Source organism: Nycticebus coucang, chromosome 5 (assembly GCF_027406575.1).
Source record: "Nycticebus coucang isolate mNycCou1 chromosome 5, mNycCou1.pri, whole genome shotgun sequence".
Lineage (NCBI taxonomy): Eukaryota > Metazoa > Chordata > Mammalia > Primates > Lorisidae > Nycticebus > Nycticebus coucang.
In genome coordinates, this window is record NC_069784.1 from 7,678,929 (window position 1) to 7,700,484 (window position 21,556).

Consider the following 21,556-nt stretch of genomic DNA (forward strand, 5'->3'; position numbering starts at 1 on the left):
CTGCCTAAGCCCAAGAGCTGGAGGTTGCTGTGAGTTGTGACGCCACAGCACTCTACCGAAGATGACAAAGTGAGACTCTGTCTCTACAAAAAAAAAAAAAAAAAAACATACTCAGTTAATTGTGTCAAACATATCTCAGGGCTCCATCTTTGATTGTGGATTATATTCAACTGTGTGCATTATTTTATTGATAACAAAGAGTGATACTCCAAAATATTTGCATTTGAAATGCACACAAAGGCTAGAAGGTGTGTGTCCTTTTGAAGAAAGCTAAAATAGAAAATGATTATTATTTGAGTTACTTTGTTCACTTTGTTCTGCTCCTAAATGTGACATATTAGCATATTCAGCAGACGGTGGGGACAGTGAAGGTTTCAGAGCAGAGTTTTCAGCTTCATTTATTCTGCTAGGAATTAGAGGCACCTCATTTTCTGCCTCAGAACCATCTTTCAACTCCCGTAAGAGGGAAAGCATTTCATGTGTCTCCACTGTCACTGCGCCTTCTTCCTCCGCACTGTGGTCTTCATCCGGCTGAATATTTTGAACTTCTCTCAAATTATGCACATTACTGTTAATTTGAAGATTTATTTCACTTTGAAGTATTTTATTTTTGGCTTCATGGGAACTTGTGATACTCAAATCTTTGGCTGCAACACTCTCCTCGGCAGAGCTTGAACTGTATAATGTGTTTTTTTCACTTTTCCCATTTTCCCAAGTTTGCCGCCTTTCCTTTGTGGTGCCTCTTAAGGCCCTTTGTGTGGTCTGAATTAACATACTAGAATCTGTCTCGCTTTCATAAAGCATATTTTTCTCTTCTTTCGCTACTATGTTTGCCTCCAGGGCTTCCGTGCCAACGTCCCTGGGCAATGCGTTTGTGCTGTCAATCCCGTTTTCACTACTATTGGGTAGATGCCAAGTGGCTTGACTACGAAGAGGAGAAATTCCAATGTCCTTGGGAAGCTCTATTCGATTTTGGTATGGAATTGAATTTGTTTTCATAAATGATAGGTTGTTCTTGGATTGAATCTGGACAATAAGAGAGGAATCATAAGTTTCTGTCTTAGGAAGATTTTTTCCTGTATCATTTCCTTCCTTATCTATAATACATTTTTCCACAATCTGATTTAACACTGGGGGGATTGTTATTAATGTTTTTCCTTCATTTCCAAGTAGTTCGTGACTTGAGTTTTGAACTTGGTGTTGTAAAGCTTGGTTCTGATCTAACCCGTATTCCTCGTTCAATGTGTCAGTCTGGTAGATGCCTAAAAGTTGTGTTTGGTTCCCCAGGGATAAAGAAAACTGATTTAGCTCACTGGTCTTTGATAGGTTCTGCCCCACGTGGTCAGTGGGCCCTTGGTCAGTCGCCCCCCTGGAATACTCGGATATTAAAACATCATTTGCTGTCTTTTCCCAAGTAGTTGGTAAATGACTAGGAACTCCCCTTCCTAGCTGAGTTGGGCCTTCCATTTGTTCGGGCTGAGGCAATGGTGATGGGTTCCCATCAGGAATGTGACCAGCTGGATGACAGTTACCTTCTACAGAGTCATGATTAATGACAGAAAAGTTGTTAGCACTGAGCACAGCGGCATTTTTAGTGTTTTGTTTGTAACATGGAGTCTGCTTTGGGGCGTGCTTGCGAAGCAGTCTCTTTGAAGTGAGTCTAACATGGCTACTGTCTAGCTGTTGAGGAACATCAATGGAAGATACAAGGTTTATTTTGGCTTTTTTCTTGGAAGTTTTGGATAATTTCTTGGGCGGTAACAACACTTGCTTACTTTTCTTCGAGAGTTCTGACAAGCATTTTTCTGGATGGACTCTGACTTTTCTAAATGGATGCAAATTTAATTTTATCTTTAAATTTTGTCCTTTAATTTTCCCTTTGAGTTCAGATTGACTGGTTCTCTTCTTTTTCAGAATCTGTGATTCGGTAAACCATTTTTCTCCTTTGCTTATTTCCCCAGGATTGCTACATTTTTTGAGATCTAACTTAGTCAGTTGGTTACTTAGATTTTTCTGCTGTTTCCAATGAGCTGATGTGTGGGGTAACATCATCAATCTATTTTTTTCAGCTAAATCAGAATCATGCACGCTAACCCTCTTTGGGGAATATGTTTTCTTGATTTTTGTTGATAACCCTGGTAAATCGAGGTTGTCCGTACTCATAAGGAATTTTTCTATCGCACTGTTAATTTGAATTTGTTCTTTCCCAGGATTTGGCTGTTCTCTACAATTCGGCTTCTTTTCTTTCACATAATCTTGAAACTGATCAAAGGGCACATATTTACAGATAAGAGAATTGTTTGGCTGAAAATACCTCGGTCTGCTCTGTTTTAACAGTCCACAGGGATCATCATATTTAAATCTATGTTTTTGTGAGATCTTTTGTATATAATGTTCCTCAGGCTCACAAGGCTTGGACGATGAGCACATAATAAAATGTCTCTGCCTGTGAGATTGTAAGCCATTGTCTTCTTTTCCTATTGGAGGTTGCCATGATTCATTTGTTAAATGCTTTTCAAGACTTTCTCTTGCCAAGGCTGCAGTGGTGGTTGCATATCTTCTTCTAAATGTGTCACTGCTGATATCTGCTGAACAATAAATGCAAGAATTTAGCACTGGGCAGATTTTTATTACCCCAACCAAACGGATGCTTAGAAACCTTAGGAAAAGCATAAATATGACTCCTTTGATGATGACGATTATTGAATGTTTTCTAATTTTTAACCAAACATACAAAGGGCATTTGGCACTTTGTTGTTTGCAATGGCACTCTTTATGGTCACATTTCAATCAGTTGCAAGGCTGACTTAAAAAAAAGTTGTGGTATTAGAAATAGAAATGTCATTCATAGTTGTACATCTTTAGCTTAGTTATTGGCTAGATTATCTTTACATATGAACAACACTTAAATTCTTTTCAAATGGCCATAGTAATATTTTTCTACATTCATTTTCCATTTGGACTTCCAATATTGGTAAGAACATGGATACAATATTGAGTAATGTTCAGGTTACAAACAGAGACTATCCTAGACAACAAAATAAAAACATTTGTGACACTACTGGGTAAATGAAAGCAGAGACCCTGTTTTATTACTTATAATTTAATATAATGTTCACCAAATATTTGTTAAATGAACAGGTATTTTTGAATATGGCCCGGTTTGTGTCATAGCAATGTTTTAGACTTTTAAATGATATATGTTAATATAATACTAATAAAATATACATTAAATCATGTTAATGATAAAAATAACAGTAATGCCATTAACTGAGCACATACTAAGAGCCACCATCATGTTAAATGTTGTACATTCAGCTCTTTTAATAGTCACGAGAGACATGATCCAACAGACAAGTACTATTATATTATCATTTTACAGATGAAGGAACAAGTTTAGAGGGCTTGAACATTTTCTCCAAGTCATATATCAGATAAATGATGTGGCCATGACTTGAACCCAGGTCTGTTTAACATTAAACCCTACCTATTCTTTTACCCACAATTTACATTAAATTTAAAATTCCATCCTACCAGTATACTTTCTATTGTTTTGTGACATTGCTTTATCCAGAGGAAGAAAGAAGCATTTCTATTCAGTGAAAAAAAAAGAAAGAGGTGTGCTGAGCCCCAGACTAGCATCTAATTCTAATCTAAGATCTGGCATCAATTTTCTGGGTGACTTTGGAGAAGATACTTACTCTCTCTGTATTAGAAGGCTGGACTAGATAGAAACTTCATGTGAGCATATAAATTATTCTATGGAAAGAATTTGTATCCTTTATCAGATTTTCAAAGAGTTCTGTGACTTCAAGATAAATATTAAGAACTGCTGGACTAGATTATCTCTAAAGTCTCCTCAACCCCTAAAATCTATTATTTGGTGTTTCCAAATTAGAAGGAATAATCGAAGTGGCATTGTCTTCTTACTAACTTCTATTCTGGAGCAGGTGTGACCTTGGCTATTTTCTCCTCAAATATCTACTTCAGTACAATGCCTGGAATGTTGCAGAATTTCAGGTATTTCTTTCATTTTACTTTTTTTTTCTTTTTTAGGTAAAGTATAATTTACTATCTTTACCATTTTTAAATGTACAGTTCAGTGATAATAAATACATTTATATTCCTATTTTCTCTTTCATCGCCCCCCCACCCTGGTTCCTGGTCTCTGGTCACCACCAGTCTACTCTCTATCTTCATGAGATCCACTTTTTCTGCTCCCACATCTTAGTGAGAACATGCAATATTTGTCTTTCTGTGCTGGGATTATTTTACTTAACATAGTAGCCTTTAGTTCCATCCATGTTGCTGTGAAAGATAGGATTTCATTCTTTTTTATGTCTGAATAACATTCTATCATGCATATACAAGGTCAGACAATTAAGTTCATGAACTCATCCTAAGAAACGTGCTCCATACCTCATTGTTGAAAATTACTATGATCACCTTCAAAATATTCCCTTTGGGTAGCCATGTATCAATGCTAGTGCCTAGTCCACCCATCAAAGCAATTTTGGAATTCTTTTTCTAGAATGGTCATAGGAGCTGTCCTCATGAAGTCTGATAATTAAGTTTGAAAACTCATCCTAGAAAAAGTGCTAATACCTCACTGCTGAATAAATATCCCTATAGTCACCTTCGAAGTACTCCCCTGGCTATCTGGTGACCATGTCATAGTCAGCAATGAGGTATGTAGCACTTTTTCTAGGATGAGTTCTTGAACTTAACTGTCAGACCTTGTATATCCATTTATCTGTTGGTGGGCATTTAAGCCGATTTCATATTTGGGCTGTTGTGAATAAACACAGGAGTGCAGATTATCTCTTCGATATATTGATTTCCTTTCTTTTGGATATATACCCAGTAGTGGAATTTCTGAATTACAATAGCAGTTTAAAAATAATCACATTTGATCTCACAAGCCACTGTTCTAGGTGTGAAATGGTGAAGAGACCATGTTTCCTTTAGGTAGGAGTTTCCTACAGAGAAATTAAGGAACTGGACAAAGCTGAAACCTGAAGTAAAGTATCTGCCTAAGGTGTAAGTCTATTTAAAGGGTAAGGACTTCTTTCTTTTTAAAATAAAGCCAATCTGATCTGATGTCTTTGGCAGATGTTTCTTTCCTTCACCATCCCTCTCTCGGTTGAATCATCAGCCCTTAGAAACCAGTAAGAATGGGAGTGTGGGGATGCAATGAAGCAAACTCACGTGCTTCTTTTTGCATACATGCGTGAGATAACATATGGTTTCGTTCTTATCCAATTGTCCCCAAACCGATCCTTTGGCCACATCCCCATAGTGAGAATTTCTTCGTACAGCACCTCTGTCATTCACATTCTAAGAGAAAGCTCTGCTTGTTGTAAACCAATTCAGATGAATGACAGGAGCCTCTTTACAAAGCAGCTGTCAAAGTTTTCACTGCCAAGCCTGAAAACATCACCTTGCTATTCAGGAAGAGAAAGGAAGACATTTAATTCATTGCTTCCACCTAAATATTGACACTGCCCATGTATAGTGGGTAGATGTCGCGGCCAGATTCACTTGGCTCCCAACATGGGACGATGAATTAAGTCCTGACTTTCCCTGAACTGGGAAGTTATCATCCCTGACAGCTCAGCAAGCAAAGTATGTTTCTTGACATCATTCCTGAAATGAATCACTAGCATTAGAAGGCCCATTACTCTAACATGTCATGCTCTGGGAAGGTTGCTTACTGCAGAATTGGCATTAGAGCTCAAAGGATGCCGGGATAAAAGCTGATACTCACTGTCCCATAAATCTTAACAGTGCTATTGCTATTTAAGAGGCTTCTTAAAAAAAAAAAAAAAGAAGAAGAAGAAGAAGAAAGAAAGAGAAAAAGAAAAAGAAACCATTGTTAGGTGTTAGGTCTCAACATTTACTTTTAGCAGCGAGGAGATGCTCTCTCAGCTTTTAGGGGTGGGGAATTTCCATATCTATCTTACCCCAAATGCCCCCCCGCCCCCCCCACACACACAAACATAAAACAGGCCCAGAATCTTTAGATCTTTAGAAGAGGAACAGACTGATGCTACAGTGATTTTTATAGCATTTCTTATTGAGAAAATGAAAGGAATCATCCCCTTTCAGAGGGAATTAAACACAACAGGATTTTCTAAAACAAGACAACCTCACCTATTGCTGTCATCACAGGCTGTGGCAGGATTTGAGGTTGGACTTCTCCATGCTCAAGATTCCTTAGCTTTTCAGCTCGTTTTGGACAATATCTTGCAAGTAAGTCTGCTTCATTAAAAGATGCCGTGTTCCCAGGAGGCTCTGAACATCCCGACTGTGGCAATCTGCCATCCAGGCAAAGGAAAGTGCTGTCCGCCCCACGCTCCTTCTCTTTCAGATTTCTAAATGATCTGTCAAGGGCTGTGGACTCAGAGGCCAATGTTGTTTGATGGCTGTTTTCCTGTAAAAGTGGCATTTCCTTTCTGGACCCCACAACGGACATGACCTTTATCTCATTTTCCTGAGTTAAGTGGCAGTTACAGTATTCCTTAGCCTGGTAATTTCGTGCCTCATGAGCACATGGGGGTTCATCAAAGGTTCTGCAACAAAGGTTTTCTGATGTGTGTTCATTTGTTTTGCCTTTTTGGAGTTTCCAGTTAAATACAACCAGACCCAGGCAAGTGAGACCAACAGCTCCTGTGACAAACAGGGATACCATTAAAAGATAACATCATAGGAAGAAACATAAATCACCAAATGTGAAAACCACAAAGAAAAAGGTTAATGGCTTAAAGGGTATCAGGACGGGTGAAAAGTCCATCACCATTTGGAAAAACATCAGTCCAGACAGAGGCTGTTTCACGGACATTGTTCTGCTTTCCAATGTGGATCTTTCGTTAACATATTAAAAATTAAGCAGAAAAAAAGGGGCTTTTTCATAAACTGAAATTCGTTCAAGTTAAAATAATTCCTGCAGCAAAATTATTTTTCTGCCTATGGAAAACCAGTTTCATTCTCAAATTTCCTATTTCTTAATCTCATAGTCAATAAAAATAGACTACACTTAGTATATACCCTAAAATTCTCAGATGCCCTACTCTCTTCCCTCTGGATTCTACATTGCCACATTTTTAATCATCCCTAAAGATTCACCACCCTTCTAGATCATGGGTTTCCCAATCCAAAAAAGGTCAAACTCCATGGCATTCGAGATTTGATGTAGTCTGGACATTACCTCCCTTCCTACCTTTATTTTTCATTCCTCTTCACATTCGAACACTATGTTTCAAACTGCAATTCATTGCGCTTAAAAAGCACTTCTTTGTCTTTGTGTATGCTCTTAGTGATACTTGTAATACCTTCTCCTGTCTCTGCTTATATGAATTTTATTTATCCTTTAAAACCTAAATAATTGCCTCTGGATTTCTTGATGTCTTGGCTATTTTTTTCCAATTGCAAAGATCCAAGGACGTACGTTTAATCTAAGACCTCCTGGCACTGTCATTTCATGTCATTTCATGTTCTGCATAAGTATCATTTGTCATCCAAAGAAAATTCTCAAATCCAGGTGCAGACTCTAACCGGTTTCTATATTACTTTTTTCCATCTTGATAAATGGCATCTTCAACCACCTACATGTTCATGCCTACATCTCTGAGTCACACTCTGATCTCTCTACCATAGGGCTTTTCTTTGTTTCTTAGAACTTACAACAGTGTGTTATTTTGTTTGTTCATTCATTTGCTTGTTCACTGTCTGTCGTTCCCTGCTAGAAATGAACACTGTGAGGCAAGAGAGCTTTCCAGTCTTGTGTAGCATTTTGTTTTTAGAAATAAAGGTCTTGCTGTATTGCCCAGGCTGATCTCAAATCCCTGGATGCAGGTGATAGTCTCACCTCAGCATCACAAGTAGCCAGTAGCCACCACACCTTGTTAGTCTTGTTCAACATTCTACCCCAGGACTTACAACTCTAGCACAAAGGAGATACTCCAGAAATGTTTATTAAATGTTTTTAAATAAACAGAATATAAATTCTGTCTGAATTGGGTGGTCTGATCTTGAAAATATCTAAAATGATGATTAGAAAGACATGATGTCAGTACGAGTTGAGTAAGGACATCTGAGTCCTAAGCCCAAGTCTTCCCTAGGGTTGTGTCCTCCTCTGAAAATCAGCACAGGGAACGAGATGGCCTCCACATTCTAGGCTCTTTGATTGACTGTTCTATGTCCAGTTCTCTCCACAGAAGATATCAGTGAAGACATGATTTTTTAAAACTTGAATGAGAAAGGAGAGTATTAGTCATGATTATTTAATTTTTTTTTCTACTAAAGATGAAGATTAAGCGGAGAATATCAGTTTCTGGTAAAAATCCTCCAATCTTTGTATAATTTCCAGATCTTATAATCCATTTAAACTTATTTGATAACAATATGTATATTACCCTTTTAGAAAGGGCTATAGCATATTGAAATAATTTGATCTCTAATAAGAGCATGACATTTTTTAAAGTTTTTGTGTAAGTTAGATTATAATCCTTTTATTTGCCAAATTCTAAAGTTTAGGTTGTTCCAAAGATTTTGATGTCAAAAATGTTAAAAACATATAAAAATGATAAAATTTAATGAACACTTATCTCGTATATGAAGTAAGAACACTCAGTATTCAAAACTATGTTTTGACTCTTTACTTGAGTGTTTTCTAATCTTGTTGAGCCTTATTTTTCCTCCTTTCTCAAATGAGGATAATTAATACTACCCACGGATTATGTGAGATAATTAATGTGACATATTTAGTATAGTGTTTTGATATGGTAAAGTTCAATGAATGGTCATTGTGCTTTGTGATTATCACTATGATTATTGCTGCTACTATTGTTTTTGTGCAACCCTAGTGGGTCCTGGAAGACTCGGGTACAGGGGAGGAAATGCAAAAATCAAATCACTAAGAGGATACTTTATACAACTGAGCAGTTACCAAACGAAGTAATAAAGGAAGGAAAGTTTTGGCTGGGCACAGTAGCTCATGCCTGTAATCTGAGGACTCTGGGAAACCAAGGCAGGAGGATCACTTGAGCTCAGGGTTGAAGACCAGCTTGAGCAAGAACGAGACCGCGTCTCTACTAAAAATAGAAAAATTAGTTGGACATCATAGTGGGAAGCTGAGGCAAGAGGATCACTTGAGCCCAAGCGTTTGAGGTTGCTATGAGCTAGGCTGATGCCAGGGCACTTTAGCCTGGGGCAACAGAGTGAGACTCCGATGGAAAGTCGGAGGAAGGAAAAAAGGAAGAAGGGAGGGAAGGAGGGAGGGAGGAAGGAAGAAAGAAACGGAGGGAGGGAGGGAAGGAAGGAAGGAAATAAAGAAAGGCTTCTTGAAAACATGCATCAGCCACTGAAATGAGAGTAAACCTAATCTGTAGAGTTTCTCCTCTAATTGTGTCTAAATGGCCAGGACCCACATGCTCTCCAGCTGTTGGTGCTAGAGATACATCTGTACCCTGTGACCTGTCAGGTACAGGCACTGTCCATTAGTGCAGAGAGCGAAAGCAGCAAATGAAGCTTGTAGGCAGGATGTACATGCTATTAAGGGGATGTTTGAATTTTTATTGCCATGGGCATCGTTTCTATTTTTAAAAAGTGTTCTAACAATCTTTACAAGTTGGCAAAGAAAAAAATGGCAAAATTAATGACAACTTCTTACTGAAACATTAGAAACACATAATAGCTTCATGAAAACTTTTTATCCACCAGGTCGCAGAGTAAGTGTAGAGATATTAGTGTTTGATGCCAAATAACCACTTATTAGTTTTAAAATTCATTGAATATAGCTATTTATATTCCTTTGAATTTTGATTAGTTAGCTATAGCTGAAGAAGAAAATGAAATCAAAGGCAAAATGATAGTTCTAAGTCCTTTTCCCACAATGTTGAGGTACAGATAACTCACTGCACTTTCACTTTGGAAGTGGCATTTTAAAGGAACAAATTAATATAAAAATCAGTCTTTATAAAGAAGAATCTCTTCTCAAAACAGTACATTTAATAATTACTCAATGAATCAATGAAAATACATTAATCAATTTCACCCATTCAAATCTAACATGTATGTAAACATTTATAATTTATTCATGCATATCGAGCTTCCTATTATTCTGATAAAACCTATGGAATCCTCCAGAATTTGTATCCATTGCTACACTAACAAGCTGTTAACTTCGCAAAATACCTTCATGAAAATATATTTCTGAAAATAGATGTAAAAGATACCTAAAAAATACTAAACATTATCATACAGTGATATTTCCAAAATGATGCCCTGTAGAACATGAATCAAATGAAATCCTCTATGAAAAAAGGGTTCACGATCCATTAAGTTCAAGGAACACTTGAGATTCATAATGCTCAGTAGAAAATGAAAGGTTATGAAAACTGCTGCATAAATAACCCCGTTTCACCTTTTTAAAGTAGCATTCCCCATACCTATTTGAACCCTACCACCTACTCCTTATACATGCACTTGTGTGTGTTTTTATTGGTATATCAATACCAATAAAACAGTTTTTAGTAAAACTGGAAGCACATTTAAGGAAAAATTATTTGCTGCCCTATCACTTTTGTCTTTTTTGGTAAATTATTTCTTAGTATATATAATTACGGATATGGTTACATTATTTTTTTTTAAACAATTTATCTTTCTTAGAAAATGTGAATTTCCTTTCAAGTGAATTTGATTACTGGTGGTAGTTCCATTGTTGAGACCTGATGCTGGTCTTTCTCTCTCCTGATTAAAAGTATAACTGTCAGGAGGTAGTTATGCTGAAAATAGTGTTCAGTTAATTCACTGCAACTCCGCTATGGAATAATGATTTATAGCACATATTCAAAATACATCAGTTCATTCCTGGATGCCATTTATCCGCCTCTGGTGTTCCAGCTTTAGAGCCCTACACACAACACACACATACACATCTCATCACCATGGTTACGCACAGGTGCAGAAGCTTCCACCTGCCTTTGAGAGCTTAGGGAGAAACATACACATCAAGCTAGATTACCAAGGAATCGCAGGCGTCTTTGGTATTGAACAAATGACACCAAGCACCGTTTTGTGTCACTCATACAGGGAGATGCAATGCTAGCTGATGCATAGTTTGATATATTTGAAATTACCATACAAAATTTAAATGTTGGATATTATCCTCCCCTCTTTGGCCTGGGAAGGTACAGGCCAAGTTGATGAAAGATTTAGACAATCAGAAATTGTACAAGAATTCAAAACTCCCAAACGAGAGAAAAATCCAGGCACAGAAAGGTTAGATAACTTGCCCAAAGTCACACAGAAAGTCAAAGCAGAGCCAAGATTCAAAGGTGGGCAGTTGAACTGCAGCACTCAGAGGCTATACCGCTGTGCTCTACAGACCCTGCTGACGACTACATGCCCCTGTCCCAGCACATCTCCTTGTGTCCCCGTGAAAGGCCACGCACTCCTACTGTCTACCACAGGGAGCCACAAACGTGAGCGCCTGGACCAAAGGGCCTGTGTCCCTTCAGCTTTTTAATATCTATCTCCTAGTGTCACAATAAATGCAGCAGTACTCTGGTAAATGAGTGATTGATGAAATACAGATTATATTTCTGCATTACACAAAAGAAAACTGAAGACTAAATAGCACATTACCTTAAAGTCACTAGTTATACCAACACTAGTTATTCCTAAATTTTGGTCCGGGGCTCTTTCCTCTGTATTAGACAGCTTGTCTGCAACAGAAATTCTTACAACCTATGTCAAATCTAGTATGTTCCCTCATCAACTGGCAACTTCTCCCTTCCACAGCCCTGGCCAAGTTCCCCAACTGCCTAAGAAAGGCGTCATTTAGCACACTTGAAGAATACGGACGAGAGCAGGGAGAAGAGACGGGCGCACTTTCCCGTGCCATACCTGCAAAGCCAAGGACTGTCAGCAGGGCCACATCCTGCCCTAGCAGGAGGAGACTTCTGTCCTTTGCAGCCAGTGAGAGGCTGGTTGCTTTGGAATCGCAGTTGCTCTTAGAAAGCCTCAGCAGGCTCTTGGCGGCTGCCCCGGCTGGACTGGGTGGCTGGCAACTCAGGCCCGGGGCGTTCCTGAGCGTGTGAGCAGAAGACTTCAGGTAGTTTCTTAAAAACCGAGCAAGTGGGTGGAGGTCACAAGTGCAGCTCCACAGGTTCTTATCTAAGCTCAGAAGGGTTAACTGCTTCAGCGGAGTAAAAACATCTGGCACATAGGCCAGCTGATTTCGGGAAAGGTCCACCTCCTGCAGTTGAGGCAGGGGCCGAAAGGCGTCTTTCCCAATGTAGGAAATGAAGTTGTTGGAGAGATCCAGATGCCTGAGACTGTGAAGACGCGCGCCCCGGAATGAAGCGGCTGTGACATTGGTGATCTGATTCCCGTCCAGCTGGAGCCGCGTGAGGCCGCGGGTGTTTCGGAACCAGGCCCCGCGCACGGTGCGCAGCGCGTTGTTGCTGAGCACGAGGACGCTCAGGCCACGGAGCCCCCAGAAGGTGCGCGCGGAGAGCGCCGCACTGGGCAGGCGGTTGTGCGCCAGCAGCAGCGTGCGCAACTGCGCAAGGCCGTGCAGGGCATCTTCCTGGACTGCCTCGATGCCATTTCTGCTCAGTGAGAGCAGGGCGAGATTAAACAGGAGAGACAGATTTGTGCTCTGGATCAAGGACAGGTTTCCATCCGTGATGATTAAAACCCTCGTAGTCACAGGGGCGGCTGTGGGGAAGAAGGACACAGACCGGAAGCGGGATATAGGTGAGCTGGAGGGCAGTGCAGAGGACCACAGGGAGAACCGCCCCACCCTCCAGCAATCACCCAGCTGCGGAAGAGCAATAAACAAAATGAAAACGATTCTCTGCCTTCTAAATTTAAGGGGAAGCTGGCTATTTATAAGAATGATGGATTTTTATATTCTTTGTTGCTGTGACAAGTTTGTTCGAGAAACATAAACCTATCTGTTCTTTCAGACGTCAAAGTTAATTCATTGTTTGCGATCATCTTTGCTGACGTTATTTCGAAGATGGCTCTTAAGGCCTCCCCGCTCTGAGGCCGTGTCCTGACCTGCTCTCACCAGCCAGGCAGCTCTAGTTCAGATTCACTTAAAGGCGAGCCTGGGTATGAGCCTCCTAATCGGTTTTGCACCAGCGATATATATTTATGCTGTGAAGTCAATCATCTTTTCTCCCAACATAAAGGTGTGGGTTGGGGCGGCAGGGGTGAGAAGGAGCATTGGTTTGCGCTTTTTAGCTCCAGGCTAAAAGTTGGCAACTTGGTAAGGATCTATATTCTCTCCCGACAAGCCGAGAATCTGTCAGTGGGGTTCTCATTATAGCCTGGGCCATCCTGGCCTCCTGTCTAATATCTGTGCCTGACAGGTGGTACTCGGGGCTTCCAACTGTTAAATCCCTTCACCATAATCACTTCGGAGCTATCACTGCTCTGTCATCAGAAATCAAAGCATTTTAACTCAATAAAGATGTATTATAATCAGGAGTTATTGTAACACATCTTTATCATGCTAAAATTGTTTTGACTGCAAATGACAGTGTCATAAGGATAGAAGAGTCCATTGTCACTGGGAGGTCTACAGGTGATATTAGAACAGTCAGCCATGGGAGAAGCAAATCATAATTCCCTTAGGAAATGCTGAAACAAAGAGATTAAAAAAAAAAAGGTAAAAGACAAAGCGTTCTCAGAGTGCCTTCTTTAGGAAGAATGGCTCCCATCCCCACAGCACACACAAGCTTAAATCACAGCAAATTTTTCAGCATTTATTGTTAACTATTTTAATTCTATTACTTCTGGCTAGTCTGTCATTTTGTTACACTCGTCATTGTTTGGGGTTAAGAATGAAGGAGTTTTGTTTTTATGGGTCTCAGTCCTTAGGGGATTTGTCACTCTGAAGGAACAGGCAGTTATTTCTGTCGATTGCTTCCTGTCTCGGAGCAGACAGACACTCCCCTCACAAGTCAGCCTTTTACTTCTCTGTGGGTTTGAAATCTGACTTTGCAAATATGCCGTTCTGTAAATGAGAAGGAGCATGTGGAGGTGCAGCAACCTAGATGAAAACTACCTGCTTCCTACAGACATCAGCCTTCTCTGATCAGAAAAAAAAATGTAGTAAATCCAGAAATTCACTTTAGAAGGTGTGAGTTTATGTTCAAGTATTTTCAATATTGATCAGAAACTGTGTACACAGCGACTAGCTTTGAAGCTGTCTCTCTCTTGTCAGGGAAGAGGGTACTATCCACCTCCTAATTCTCACAGAGTCATGAGATTTTTAGAAATGGAAGAAATTACCTTTTTCCACTCTACCTTAACTGAGGCATGTTTCTGGACATTTTTCATTGGCAGATCTTATAGCTTGTTTATCTCTTCTTGGCTATCAGGATGTAAATCACATTCTCCTCAAATTTGTTAATAAGGTGTCTTATTGTTGACTTAAGCAAGCAATATGTAAAAATACAGGCCGTGTATCTTGTTAGCATTTCTACAGCTCATTTACCACCAATAAAAAAAGACCAGACTTTCAAAATGAGATGCACTTTGATAATAATCTGTTTCGCTGGTACATCAGTTAATCTTACTAATGCTGAACAATTGCAGTTCAGGTTTCTGATTCATTTATATTTCTTGGTAGGGTTGGTAGGGCTCAAGTCCGCAGAAAGTATGGATGAAAATACAATGAAGGTGGTCTGTTTTTTAAGTATGTAGCTGCTTGAAATGATGGTATTCTTTGGCAATAGTGAAATATCTCAATTACCTCTGAAGGTCTTAGAATAGTTTTGATTGAGACCACCAGGAACAGGAAAATAAAATGTTACCGGTCTCTGTGGTCACTGTAAAAAGCCTGCTCTTTAAAAGGTTACCTTTTTCAGGCTGAGCCCAGAGAACAGTCAGCACAATGAAAGGCAAGTCAGTGAGTTTCCCAGGTATTCTGAACACTGCTTTTCAGAGTTATTAGTTGTATTACCTACTATATAGGTGAGCTGGTGACAGAGGGTTACATCTTTGGTACACACCACACATGACGCAGGGCAGGCGGCCCCCAATCGCAGCATGATGGCAAAAACTATAAGCCGTCCACCTGAAAGGAGAGGGCAAATCATATCACAGTGTTGGCTTTCTTACCTCTGATTGTAGTCCATACAACTCACAAAGTATTTTGGTAATTTCTGCTGTTCATTGAGCATCTAGTTATTCTCATAAAATGCCAGGTAAATGTCTACAATCCTTAATTTGTATAGAATTTAAACTGAATTGTTAAGGCATTTCACTATAAAGAGTTCACATCAAGGGCACACCCACTGGTGGAGAATACTAAAAAAAATTCAGGTACTTTGCAAAACACTTTTCCAATTTGTAGTTTTTTTACACAAACATTATCCTATTCAGACTTCTTAATTTTGCAACCCACTTTGAGGCTGAGGAAAATGAATCTCAGAATAGTTAACAAACCATCTAAAAGTCCCATAGCTTGTAGATATTTAACCAAGTCTTTTAACTTTCAATCCAGCATTCTTTTTTCTATGCAGAAGCTATTCTCAGGCACTAATTCTTACATAATTACAATGGAATTACCATTCCTTACAGATATAAATGTCACACTTAGGGAGAGAATATGAAGTCAAGATTAAGACCACAAGTTCTACCTAGCTGTGAATTCCCCTCTGTTTTTTTGCTGACTGTATTATCTTAGATAAATTGTTTCATTTTCCTATTTTCTGTGATTTTATGTATCAGGTAGAATTAATAATAAATGCATATAACATGGGATATTGTACATGTTAGATGGCATGCTCTAAGTGTTTAGTAAATGTTAACTTTTACCATTATTTCTATATTTTTTCAATTCCCCAATGAAATATGAACATTATATGAATTTTATGTTCAAAAAAGGCCATACATGTATAAAATGTTCCATGAATGATTAAGAATGCAAACATGAAGCAGATTATAGAAAATACCTCTAATATAATAATATATGCATATAATAATATAGTTTGAGAACAAAATAAAATGTAAATAAAACTTAAATTGTTAATTCTATCATTTGTTCTGCAAGTTTTTATTGAGCACCTGCTGCAGGCCAGGCACTACTCGTGGGACGAGGGACAGAGCTTCAGCCAGGAACCCCCCAGCCTCACAGCATGCACCTCCCTTGAAGGGATAGAAACAATGTACAAATAAATATGAGGATCTAGGCTAAGTCATATGTGACAAGTGCTATGGAGTAGATAAAACAAAAGGAGAAGACAGCCTTAATTAGGGGCTCCAAATACGGTGGCCAAGGAAAACTCTCTGGTAAAGCAACATTTGAACAAAAAGCTGGAGAAGGGAAGGGCACCAGTCAGTCCTGGCAGGGAATACCAGGTGAGGAAGGTGGGTCAGAGAATCCCAGACCAGGTTGTCATGTGCCTTCCAGAAGAATGCAAGAACTTCGGTTTTTTACCCAAATAGAATGGAGAGTAATTGGAGGCTTTCGTGAGTGGCATTACTTGATCCGAAGTATGTTTTTAGTGATTACTTTGGCTACTGTGTTGGAAATACACATTTCAATAGGCAAAGAAAAGAAACAGCAAAAATTGTAAAAAGGCAATTCTAATGATACAAGCAAGAGATGATGCAGCTTAGACAAAGAGGAAAGGTAAGCAGGTGCTGGATGATTTTTTATTATAAGGATGCAATTTAATTTAAAAAATTTGACGTCAAATAACCTATCTGGTGGACCACGCTAGGTGTGTAAGAGTAAATAAATGCTCGCTTACCTCAAAGCACCCTCTAGCTAGTGAGATAAATATTTAAAGACCTAACTGCACCCCAGGAGAAATGAAGTACATCTAAATACAAATGAATGACTATTCTGTGGAAGCCCTTGGATGCTTTAAGAAGGCTGTGGCTTGTGAGTCAGATTAAAAGTGAAGTGGATTAGAGTCAGATAATTCCAGTTGAGAAAATATTCAGAAAGATGCCCCATGTGAGATAGGTGATCCAATCTCAGTTCATTCCGTTTATCCCTACCAGCTGCTTAGCGTCAACCTCATGCATGTGTGGTCCAGAAGTGAACCTGAGATTTCATCAGAGTTTACACAGTCATTCCAGGGTTTCCTCTTCCAGGAAGTCCCCTCACTTTCTAGTGCCTGTTTGTGATAAGCAGGACTCTAAGGCAGACCCCAGTATTACTGTACCCTGGGTCACATGCCATGCAGAGCCCCTCTCCTTGAGTGTGGCACAACCTGAGAGATATTACTGAGATATTACTCCCATATTTATATTTCATCACACGGCAAAATGAAACTTCTCCTGAGTGGGCCTTATCTAATCAGGTGAGCTTTATAAAAACAGAGAATATTTTCCAGCTGGTCACAGAGGAAGACGTCAGAGACAGGAGCTTTTGCTGGCCAGGAAGAAAGCAAAAAGCCATGTTGTAAACTATAGGGGCCACGTGACAAGCAACTATCAGCAGGTTCTTGAAGCTGAGAGTCAGTTCTGGGCAATAGTTGGCAAAAAAATAGAGACATGAGTGATACAGCTACAACAAAATGAAGCCAGGCATGATGGCTCACACTTGTGATTTTGGCACTCTGTAAGGCAGGGGTCCTCAAACTGCGGCCCGCGGGCCACATGAAGCAGTGTGAATTGCATTTGTTTCTGTTTTGTTTTTTACTTCAAAATAAGATATGTGCAGTGTGCATAGGAATTTGTTCATAGTTTTTTGTTTGTTTTTTTTAAACTATAGTCCAGCCTTCTAACAGTCTGAGGGACAGTGAATTGGTCCTCTGTTTAAAAAGTTTGAGGACGACTGCTGTAAGGCTAAGGCAGGTGGATTGCTTGAGTTCAGGTGTTCAAGATCAGCCTGAGCAAGAACGAGACCCCCATCTCTACTAAAAATAGAAAAACTAGCCCGCCATTATTGTGGGCACCTGTAGTCCCAACTGCTCTGGAAGGTGGAGCAAGAGGATCCACTGAACCCAAGGATTTGACACTGATGTGAGCTATGATGACACTGCGGTACTCTACCCAGTGTAACAGAGTGAAACTCTGACTCAAAAACATACAAACAAACAAAAAGAAAATAATGTGAGTTCTGCCAGCAACCTGTGTTCCTGGAAAAGGCCTCTTAGCCAGAGAGCACAGCGCCAGCTGATGCCGTGATTTCAGTCTGCTGAAACCCTGAACAAAAGACCCAGCTTATCTCTACTGGGCTCTTGACCTGTAAGACTGTGACGTAATAAATGAGCATTATTTTAAACCACTGTGTTTATGTAAATTTGTCACAAAACAATAGCTAATACACTGTGGTTGTCTTGAACTGTCCTCTGGTTATTCTAACAAGCAAACCATCAGAATCTTACGGTCATTCTCCAGTGCCTCTGGGTAGCTCTCTTTTACATTTTGTCCAGAGTTGATAGTTGTTGCCTTTTGGAGGGTTGATCTAGTATAAGCTACTGGCCCACTCAGATTCTGAATGGCCGGATCAATGTAATTTGATGGTGGATTGGGGGCAAGTAGGACAAACAGAAAAGCCAAAGATTATCCCGTAGTTTTGAGTCTCTGCAAGTAGAAGGCTGAAGCTGCCGTTTACTGAAATAGAAAGACTATACGTGTGACCAATTGGACCCGTGAGCTTAGAGTTCAGAGGGGATGACTGATCTAGACATAGAAATTCTGGAAGTTGTTTTTTAAAGGCATGAGGTTGAGTTAACTTCTCAAAAAATTCACTTTAAACAGAGGAGGGAAGAGACCTGAAGACTGAGTCCAGGGAATATCTAAACTGTAACGATAAGGAAAAGTGATGGAACCAAGAGAGGGGACTAAGATGGAGCCAGTGGGAGTGGGAGAAAAACACAGAATATGACAGCCTCGAAGCCAATTGAAAAATAGTGTTTCAGCGACAAAGGAATGATTGCCTGTATTTAATTCTGTGCCAAGTGAAATGAACATTGAGACGTAAACGTTGAATTTAGCAATGAGGACGTCTTTGTAACCTTGACAAAAGCACTTTCAGCAGAGTGTTGTAGGAGAAAGCTTGATTAGAGTGGATGGCAAATGGGAGGAGGGCACCCAGAGACAGAAAATTCAGACAATTCCAGAGTGATTTTGCGATCAAGATGAACAGAGAAATGAAGCCATGGCTTGAAGAGGGGCTTTATTTTATTGTTTGTGTTTAAGATAGGAGAATGTGTATTATGTCTGTGTGCTGGTAGAGAGGGAACATCAACAACGTAAAAACCAGAAGGGATAATTACTGCTGGAGGGAGTGGGCCTGAGAATCAGGCCGAGGTCTTCACAGAAACCAAGGTGAAGGTAGATGATGTAGGTCTGCACTTAGGTGAGCAGGTCAGCGCAGCACTGGGAGTGAGCTCTTTGCAGACAGATGAGAAGGCACAAAATAGCCTTGAAAGCGTGACAGAGCGAGTGGGCTAGGAGTGAGTAATAGGTTCTCCGGGCAGTACCAAGGGTCCACTGGAGGTTAGAGGGTCATGATTTCAAAGTGAGACCAGACAGGATGGAATTAATCAAGGTTGGAATTTTTCAAGTGTACAAAATGCAAGATAAGGCAAGGGGGTTAAGGCTGTGTGGAAAGGATTGATAATTGAAAATGATTGTCAATGAAATCTAAGGTAGATAAGGGGGAAGGGAGAAAATGAAGTGAGTGACAGGGAGAAGATGGGATGAGCAAAACAGAGAAAAGGGAAATGGTTGATGATGGATGGTGGATAGAAAGAATAATGTCCACAGTGTATCTGAACATGTTAACAATAAGCAGGTTTTGGTTTTGCCTTTTTTTAAGTGGTAAAGTGGCTTGTAAACACCACTGAGGTCAGATATTGTTGCAGTCAGGTTTCTAGACGTGAGCTAGGTAGGAGGCAGAGCCCAAGGAGTGGTCAGAGGAAGACTCAGGGGCAGGAGAGCCTGGAGGAGCTGCAGGTGTCGGTAGTGACAGGGGCACAGCCCCAGAGCTGAGAGATAAGGGAGGGGGGAGGACAAGCCAATCATGGGACTGCAGTGCATGACAGTGAGCCAGTCTTAACCTTCAGGAAAGCAGGTCGTGTTGATTGGAGAAACAAGTAGCAGTGACAGCAAGGAAGACACAACCCTGGCTTGCCCGCTTAGACCTAGAAGTACGAGGGTGGACAAGATGAAACAGCTTCCCCTTGAGAGGGCTCAGGGGAAGCAGTGTCCTCAGGGCAGGCCTTGATATTAAGGGAGAAATCGTTCTTCTAAGAATCTAAATTAGCTGGTTACTGCGCCTGAATGTTAAATTCGGCCTTTCACCTCCTGGCAGTGCAAGTTTCATAAAGGGAGAAATGATAGGATGCATAGTTCTTGGGCTCTGACAAAAGGAGGCATATAATTTCTTCACAAGAGGCCAATATTTTCTGAAATTCCAAGAATTCTTCCCACAATCATTTTCGTATCTCTTGCATCTAGAACAAAACTTGAAATACATTTATAATCATAATACAATAAATGATTTTTTAAAACCAAACTCATCTGGCACGGAAGTTTATAGTGAACAATATTTCCAATGGCAGTTTTTGAAAATAAAAAGCTTATCTTAATCCCTAAAATATGGCACGGTCCTGAGGTTGCTATCTTGATCTTGGTTATGAATCTGCGATGATCTTTTCAAAAGTGAATCTAATGATAGAATTAGGTTCAGCAGTTCCTTCCCCGCAGATACACCATGCAGTAACTTATAAGGCACCGAGATAGTTAATCGTTTTTAGTATTCACTTTCATTCTTTCATTTTGAGGGGGAGAACCTGCCATTTAAAAACATGCAAAGCTAATTAAAGCTTTTCCACTATTTCATTATCTGAATGTAGTTGCAAATTCCGACTTAAAACTCTTATCAGAGAGAGACTCAACCTCCCTCTATGAACAGCAAATGAACATTCAATTAATACTTCAATACACGTGTATTTTAAATAAAAAAAATACTTTATTGTTAATCTCATTCTTTACAAATGCAAATACCCAATTTTAAAATCCAAAGAGAGTTTTCTTCCTTTTATTCTTACAGGGTGAAAAAAAGTTCTTTTTTCTATTTACAGGGAAGACCCGAGTTTTCTGAAGTTGTTATAAAATTAGAAGAGTGTCTCTGCAACATTGAGGTAAAAATCTTTACCTTCTGAAATGTGTCTGTGAAAAAAGCCCTGAATATCCAAGGATGTCAGGGATGTCGGTGAGATAGCACTTATGAAAAGTTGCTATGAAGGTTCATAACTCCATTCATCTTTATGTTATTCATTAAATTCCTAGGGTGGAGCTGAATTGGCTACAACCATGGGGGCAAAGGCAAATTTATAGTGAATTTGGGCCCTTTCAACAAATAATCAGGCAGGCAAATTGACACAGTCATGACCAGCTTCAAAAATGGAGAAGGAGCAATTTGAAAGTATAACAAATATGTTAGAAAGTAATTATTTAAATGTATTTTTTCTACACAGAAATTTCTACATACAGAAAAATGTAATCAAAAACATTAAGCCATTGTCTATTGACATTCAATAAGAAAAGGAAAAATCAGTGAAATGCACAC

The 21,556-nt window shown here is 39.6% G+C and overlaps 2 protein-coding genes across 2 annotated transcripts in view; one reads left to right on the forward strand and one right to left on the reverse strand.

Annotated features, from left to right (window-relative positions):
• TNNI3K (TNNI3 interacting kinase) overlaps positions 1–21,556 on the forward strand; it is a 251,733-nt gene that overhangs the window by 183,820 nt on the left and 46,357 nt on the right. The window contains exon 21 of the mRNA XM_053591701.1: positions 21,069–21,128. Within this exon, the coding sequence (XP_053447676.1) occupies positions 21,069–21,128 (60 nt within the window). The remainder of the gene's footprint in view (positions 1–21,068; positions 21,129–21,556) is intronic.
• LRRC53 (leucine rich repeat containing 53) lies at positions 271–15,068 on the reverse strand. The gene is made up of 4 exons (XM_053592218.1): positions 14,981–15,068; positions 11,908–12,723; positions 6,154–6,669; positions 271–2,585 (listed from the first exon to the last, which is right to left on the reverse strand). Exons 1-4 carry the CDS (start codon positions 15,066–15,068, stop codon positions 271–273), a joined length of 3,735 nt encoding a protein of 1,244 aa, XP_053448193.1.

Coding starts and splice junctions, on each gene's coding strand:
- LRRC53 (XM_053592218.1), bottom strand. CDS start 15,068: ATGCTGCGATTGGGGGCCGCCTGCCCTGCGTCATGTGTGGTGTGTACC. Junction 12,724..14,980: donor CCAGCTCACCTATATAGTAG/GTAATACAACTA, acceptor TCTTCCCCACAG/CCGCCCCTGTGACTACGAGG. Junction 6,670..11,907: donor GACAGTCCTTGGCTTTGCAG/GTATGGCACGGG, acceptor TGTTTGTCACAG/GAGCTGTTGGTCTCACTTGC.